This window comes from Montipora foliosa, chromosome 11, assembly GCF_036669935.1.
Source record: "Montipora foliosa isolate CH-2021 chromosome 11, ASM3666993v2, whole genome shotgun sequence".
Taxonomy (NCBI): domain Eukaryota; kingdom Metazoa; phylum Cnidaria; class Anthozoa; order Scleractinia; family Acroporidae; genus Montipora; species Montipora foliosa.
Window position 1 is genome coordinate 12,999,785 of NC_090879.1, and position 7,500 is coordinate 13,007,284.

A 7,500-nucleotide genomic window follows, 5' to 3' on the forward strand; every position below is an offset into this window, starting at 1 on the left:
CTTGCCACCTAAAGACAGATGTTTCTTGAAAAAACCGTGTGCCTTATAACCAAATAACTATGGTACTTTAAGTGAAAAACTTGTAGGAGATATTTTTGGGCAGTTGTTAATAGTTTTTCCAGCAATTCCTGCATGATTGAATGTTACTCTTCTCTAACCCATTCAGTTTTGTTTTTGGATCATTAGATATTCATATTTTTGATTATCCACTCTCTCAATTATCTGGACTATTCACGACAGGCCAGTCCCCATGAGCCTGGATAATCAATATTCGACTGACAGTATAGATCTTTGTTAAAATGGCCGCTATAAATGTATAATTATACATCTGCGATGTAAATACTGGCCAGTAACACATAGACAGACTAATAATGTGGGACAACCTATTTTGAAACTACTACTTAATAACAGTTGTATGGGTGCCACTAACCAGCGGTGCAAAGCGCAAAGAAAAACTGCAGAGTGTCAAAAAAGAAGAACATCACAAGAAGAGAGAAGGAAGCCCCAACTGGAAGAAAGACAGCTTGAGCTGTGTTGATTGTCTGGAACCCTGATGACAACAACAACAACATTTTATTAAGTACTGTACTTGTTTAAAAAAATTCTTTTTGGAATTTTAAGGTTGACATGTGGGTACTACTAACAGTAACAAAAATATCATAATGTAGCCCCGGTGTGAAAAATGTTCTTTAAAACACGGCCCCCCAGATGGCCAGGTGTTCAAAGAAAATTAATATTAGATACATGGTAAATGCAAACATGGAAGTAGAGTTTAATTTGACAACAAAATTACGGCTTCTATTGTAAACCAAAAATCAAACACAGCTGAAAAAGACAAAACAGTTTTTACACAAATGTGAAATTTAATAATGCATGTACATGTACAGTTTTGTACTTTGAGCCCATGTGAATAGTTATTTGATGTACAGCTGGAAAGTAGTACCAATAATTATTACTATCATTGAAAATGATAGCAAAATACATTTAAAGGATATTAAACTTCGAAATAATGCCCTGTGGATGTTTTCATCGGCGGCATTTGCGGATCGAAATTGATTAGTAATCAAAGCGACATACATGCAAATGCAAATTTTCGACTTGTCGGCAGTCACGCAATTTATTCTTTTGTCTTCGTAAACAATAACAGGAAAAGCAAAATTACGGTTATGAATAACAAAGACACAAACGCGTATACGATACGCAATTTTAGACGCGTCAAAAAAAACGCGTATACGCGTATTGCGTGCGTTTATTTTGCGTCTGCGTTGTTCGCTTATCTCCGAGCGGCACTGTACACAACTATCTTAGCTGACTTTTATGAATCAACATTTTTGCCAGCTATGAGAGGTTCTTAGACATGGATATTAAGATTTTCAACTGCATAAAGATGCTCTACATAAACTTATCAGAGGTTCTGTGAGCCAAGTCACTCTTTCACTTAACAAAATTAATGAATCTGCTTTAATTTGTGACAGGATTCATGAGCATTGTTGTGTGACAACATGTTGAGTGACCACACATTGTGTGACTTGTTGTCCACAGATATGCCCTTACTTCAAATATCACAGTCTACTGCACATAACATAGTTAAAGTCAAGTATGTCATATGCATGAATTCCCAAAGATTGAGTCTTTCTATCAAATTGGCATTGTGTCTATTCCAAATCAGCCATCACCTCTTAATAAGTACGTGTATGGTGATTTGACAGGACATAGACCAAATGCAAAAATGGCTGACAATTGTCTTTGTGAAAATTAATCTGGCTGGCCCCATTTTACAGCCAAAATTCTTTCAAGGCTAGTCAGGCTAATATTTAAGCACACTTTCAATACATTAAAATTCCGTCCTAAAGAAAAGCCATCATCTCGAGGCTCTGGGGAATAAACTCAATACAAATCCTCATTTTTATTCCCCAGAGCCTCAAGATGATGCCTTTTGTTTAGGCCTGGATTTTAATATATCGAAAGTGGGCTGTTAACACAAAGACAAAAGTCAATGTCATGCTACCATAAAGCAATTTTTTCCCAGCACTTAAGGTATAATCATGAAAATTAAGTGTTTTTACCATCCATAAGTCTTGTAAAAGGAGAGGAATTATAGTTCTGTTCTCCATCCCCATCCTCAGAAGCATCAAATGCAGCATCTAATCCTGATGCCCTGCAATAAGAATCAGTAATAAAAATAACTACTAATGCAATCACATAACCCGAACTAACACAGTTGAAAAACATGCATATACTGTAATGTGTATGGTGACAAATGGATGATAACAATAATTAGCACTGACAACAAATTTGTCTAAGAGTGAGTCAAGGTTGCTGCCTAACGATCGCCCGGTCGCCTGGGCCACCTTATAAATTTTGAGCAGGGGCGACCAAATTTCTGAACAAGTAGCCCGAACGGGCATCTTACTTGATTCATCCTCACTTTCTTGTAAAATTAATATGATCCCAGCTGGAATTAATTAATTTTGGGCTCTTGAAAAAATGACTCTGGCTACTAACTTTTGATGTTGAAAGCCCGAAGGGCTCCCGGACAATTTTCTTTGGTAGCAGCCTTGAAAGTAATTACTTTGGCCAATCAAAAAGGACGAAGACAATCTGTTAAACCAATCAAAACTTGATAAAGCACGGGAAAATACATGTGCACGAACAAGCGATGATTGGTTTTGGTTTCACTTCTGATTGGTTAAAAAAGTGGTGCGAAAACATTGAACCAATCACTGAGTGAAGTAATGCAAAACCAAAGCATTTCGCTAATTACTTTCGATACTCAATTGAAAACCGCTCTACTGTACTTAGTAAAGTTTTGAGTTTAAGGTACAGTCATGTACCTTGGCTTACAACCTCTTTGGTTCTTTTAACGAAAAAAAAAAACACTCTAATAGAGAAAAAATGTGAAATACTGTAAAACTAACTCAGAGAAAAAAAGACTTCTCTAATAAAGTACAAACAAGTCGTATCAAGGAGGCAGTGTGGCTCAGTGGTTAGAGCGCTTGCCTCGAGGTCCATGAGATCTCAGGTTCAAGACACATTCTGGCCACTGGTTGAATTTGTCCCTGGTAGTCCCTGGTGTACATTTTGTAACTTCTCTACTGCACTTGTAACTACACATTAACTGTCCGGCCAGTTGGGATTCTTAAGGATGGTACCTACTAATTCAAAGATATTTTTGCGTGGTTTATACTGAATATGCCGGAAAAGCAGATCTTAACAAGTGTTATAGAAATCCAAAAAGAAAATTGGGAGTAACCAGGCATTTTTTGAAGAGACATATAATTAATCAACAATATTTGTAAAAATCTTTCAAATAAAAAGCAATGTATGGAGTTCTTTTCCAAATTGAAGCTTAATTACATGTATCTCTGAAAAATGCATGGTTACCCCCAATTTTCTTTCTGGATACCAAGAGCAATTGCTAAGTTCTGTTTTCTCCGCATACATGTAGTTTTGAACCACCCAAAAATATCCCTGTATTAACAAGCACTGCCGATAGGAAATCCGAGTATCACGAGACGCGCAGAATGTATTATTGTGCAATAAAAATAGTAGGCACCATCCTTTAAAACAGTTGTTGTTGAATGTTCTGTTCTGTCGTGATTGCTTTCTTGGCCCTGAAAAAGCCTCTATGGGGAGTGGTCAATCAAGTATGTATGTATGTTATGTTCAAATTTCAATCACAGGTTTTACTTTTTCTTTCATCATTCCATATGCCATTAACAACAACTCACCAAGTGACCTGTTTTTTCATTAAGCATGATGTAATGATCCAGCCAGTTTCATCATAATTATTATTTTACAGCATCAGAAAAAAAGCAGCTTAAAGTATTCCAAAAGACAGATTTTCATGGAGAGTGTCTAATCAGCGTGGGTGGGTGGGTCGTGGGTCGTTGGTCGTGGGTCATGGGTCCCTAACCCTAACCCTAACACTTTTTTTAATCAATGACTGGAAATTCTCGAAACAGACAAGACCTAAGACCTAAAGGCGGCGAAAGACGAGATACAAAAACCCTAAACTTGTCGCGCAACATTGTTTCGTTGCAAGTTTTGGTCGATGTTTCGCATTTTTCACCTTGTGTGATCAACTTGACCCGCAACAAAAACATCTGTTGCGAGTTGAAGAAATGCAGGGCGCTGATTGGTTGATTTGCTAGTACACGAGCACATTTGTTGCGCGGCAAGTTGTGAGCTTGATGAAAAACGAGCAACAAAGCCAAAATTTGTTGCTCAGAGTAGACACGCACTCTACTTTTTGCAACAACTTTCTTCAACCCGCAACAAATGTTTTTGTTACGCGACAAGTTGATCATGCAAGGTGAAAAACGGGAGACATCGACCCAAACTTGCAACGAAACAATGTTGTGCGCCAAGTTTAGGGTTTTTTTGTATCTCGTATTTCGCCGCCTTAAGACAAATTTGGAGCGACCACTGAGGGAGCTAAATATATATCTTTTTTTTTTTATCTTCAAACAAACACGACCCACCCACCCAGGCGATTTAGCCTCACCCATTTTCATGCCTATATCGTGTCTATTGTAACAATTTGTTTGAAACAAGAATGCTTTGCCCTCCAGTCTAAATTCAATGATTTTCGAACCAACCCTTGTATTTTCCAAAGTCACCAACCATTGTAAAGGTTTACCCTCGGGATTACAAAGTCCCCAACTAATTGCCTTCATTCCTTCTACCTTTGGTTAAGTATTTAGAAACCTTCTGACTAATTTTTGCATTATTTAAGGACGGTGCCTACTATTGTTGCATACGTTCTGCGCATCTCAAGATACTCGGATTTCCTATGGCTGGTGCTTATTACATGTAACACAGGGATATTTTTGCGCGGTTCAAAACTATGCGGGGAAAACAGAACTTAGCAAGTGATCTTGGTATCCAAAAAGAAAATTGGGGGTAACCACGCATTTTTCAGAGATATAATTAAGCTTCAATTTGGAAAAGAATGCCATACATTGCTTTGTATTATAATTAAAAGCTTTTTACAAATATTGTTGATTGTCGAAAAATGCGTGGTTACTCGCAATTTTCTTTTTGGATTTCAATAGCACTTGTGAAGATCTGCTTTTCCCGCATATTCAGTAAACCGAGCAAACATACCTTTGAATTAGTAGGCACTGTCCTTAACATTATACATGTAAGCAATGTTTAATAAATGAGCCGTGGTACATTTTATCAGGTTTTACCATGAGGAGAAGACGAGTGGTTTTAGACTTGACAAAAAACAACCTGTAAGATTACTGAACAGCTTCAAAAACATGTCACAAAAAGCATGTGCCTCTGGAGTCCAAATTAAGGTTCAAATTTTGAAAGGAGAACATTAGCATACAAGAAAAACAAGCTATAGCCTTATTGGTATGCTTGAGATAAAGAATTCTAATGAGAAGTGGTTTTTTCTTCAGTTTTTAAAGCTGATGCATGTGACTTTTTATCCGTGACTTGATTGGCTTTTTGACTCATGAATTATTAATGCACTTTGGAAATAAAAAGAAAAGCTCTTCTTGCCTTTCAACACAAGGATCTGGAATGTCCACTTTTTCACCGCAAATAAATATGGACCTTACATAGAACATCTCTGAAAATTTGCATACTGGCTTTTAAATGTGAAACATTATCTTCCCATTTGTGGAACCCATTAAGCCCTAACCTTTTAAGTAAGTTAAGAGTCCAGTAATAATAATGTTGTTGCAAGTGGCTATTACAGTTGGACAACCATTACTGAAACCCAAACCCTGACACACAATCACTGATGGCAGAGGCAAAGTAAACTCCTAAATAAATTGAAATTTGAACCAGCGTCAACATATTGATGAAATCCCCATGACAAATGCCTGAATGAAGGCCCAAGCTACTCCAAACCTTCTCTATCTCATATCCTCACAATGCACAAACACATGACCTTTCATTCATCGTAAAGAGCTGGAGGCCAAAATTATAATTATATGTAAAATGCATTTAAAGTAAGACTGAAAATGAATTTTTAGCTGCTTCAGCTTCAACAAAGAACTTAAACCCAATTTGGAACAAGAAGAATTAACATACCTACTAAGTATTTTTGACACTTTTTCTTCGAAGTATTAACAAAAAACGCAGTTTGCCCATTTATTATGCTCTGCTAAGCCGTTCTCTTTAAAAAACAGTTGTTTTTAATCCTCCCCAATTTATTATTTAATTTGCGTCGAAAACAGCATAACGTTAACTTCAGAATAAAAACAATCCTCCAAAAAAATCGAGGCGATCGTGGCTTTCCAATAGAGGAAGACCACCAAAATTGGCCTTTTTCTTTCTGGTAATATTAAAACAACACAACACTAGCTCAAGAAGAACCTACTGGATCGATGTCGATGTATAACAGCGCCTCAACATCTGTTTTCAGTGAACACTCAAATATTTCTCAGTGATCGAACGAAAATTACTCTTCTTGAATAACGCATTTTTGATGTTCCTAGCAAGATTTATGTTCGACCCTGAAGAAATATCACCTAATGCGAAGATGTTCTCAGGTACGAATACCTTTATATCGTGGATATTTTATCAAGCTTGTGAAAGTCACGCAAAGACAAGCATGCATGAAAATTCATGACGAATGCAAAAAACGGTTGAAAGGCAAGTACCTTAAAAATCAAACGAAAGCTCACCTGAAACTCCCATAGATAATCAGCAAGATTGATATAATAATAGTCAACAATCTCGAGCTATCTGCAAATGTGTAGATCCTAAAACAGAAAGCGAGATCGGAATGCACGTGTGAGCGGCGTTGTACTTTTAATTTTCATTGTTCCTTGGAAGAAAAAAATATCAATTTACACTTAACATCGTTTGATTTTTAAAACTAACCACAGAGTTTCTCCTTCTGCTGGAACTTCCTCCATTCCTGCTCACAAATTAATGATCATTCTTCAAGTAAAAAGCTTTAATACAGCTCTCCATTGGCTCCTTGTACGTATCTGCAAACAAATCACACAAAAGGAAAGATGCGGTGGGAAATTATGGCGCTGTCAGACCGAACTTGGGTAAGGCAAAAACATGACTTTGCGACTAAACACAACTTTCAACTCTTACCAGGAAATTAAGGTCTACAAGACGGTCTAAAGCGAGGTATTTTGGCTTAAATTTCTGCTTTTCTAAACGTTAGAGAGACAGACTTGAGCAAAAACGGCTTAGTTTGTTGTGATTTTTAGTACCAGAAACGAAGCCTTCTGGGAACGTTTTAGGTTCTCTCAAAACAATGGGTCAGCTGACATCTTTGCCCCCATCCCGACCCATTGCGGTTATGGTAAAGTACTTCATATATATCCCTTTTAGTAGCGGTCAGTGTAAAACGTTGACTGCAGACTGTGGACTGTAGACTGTGGACTGCGGACTGCGGACTGCAGACCAGGGGTAAAATGCGGACTGAGGTTATAACGTAATTATTGAAAAAGCCCAAACCCCTTAGAAATGCTAACCTTAGGCCTAAAACAATATTTAGGCTTAACTGTTAGCATTTCT

General features: G+C 37.3%; 1 protein-coding gene across 1 annotated transcript in view; it reads right to left on the reverse strand.

Annotated features, from left to right (window-relative positions):
- The window catches only part of LOC137975535 (signal peptide peptidase-like 3), a 21,496-nt gene extending 14,288 nt beyond the window's left edge, over nt 1–7,208 (reverse strand). The window contains exons 1-5 of the mRNA XM_068822646.1: nt 7,072–7,208; nt 6,847–6,956; nt 6,648–6,725; nt 2,067–2,158; nt 431–550 (exon numbers count right to left, since the gene is read on the reverse strand). Of these exons, the coding sequence (XP_068678747.1) occupies nt 431–550; nt 2,067–2,158; nt 6,648–6,725; nt 6,847–6,881 (325 nt within the window). The 5' untranslated portion in view covers nt 6,882–6,956; nt 7,072–7,208. The remainder of the gene's footprint in view (nt 1–430; nt 551–2,066; nt 2,159–6,647; nt 6,726–6,846; nt 6,957–7,071) is intronic.
- Nucleotides 7,209–7,500: the final 292 nt, after the last annotated feature.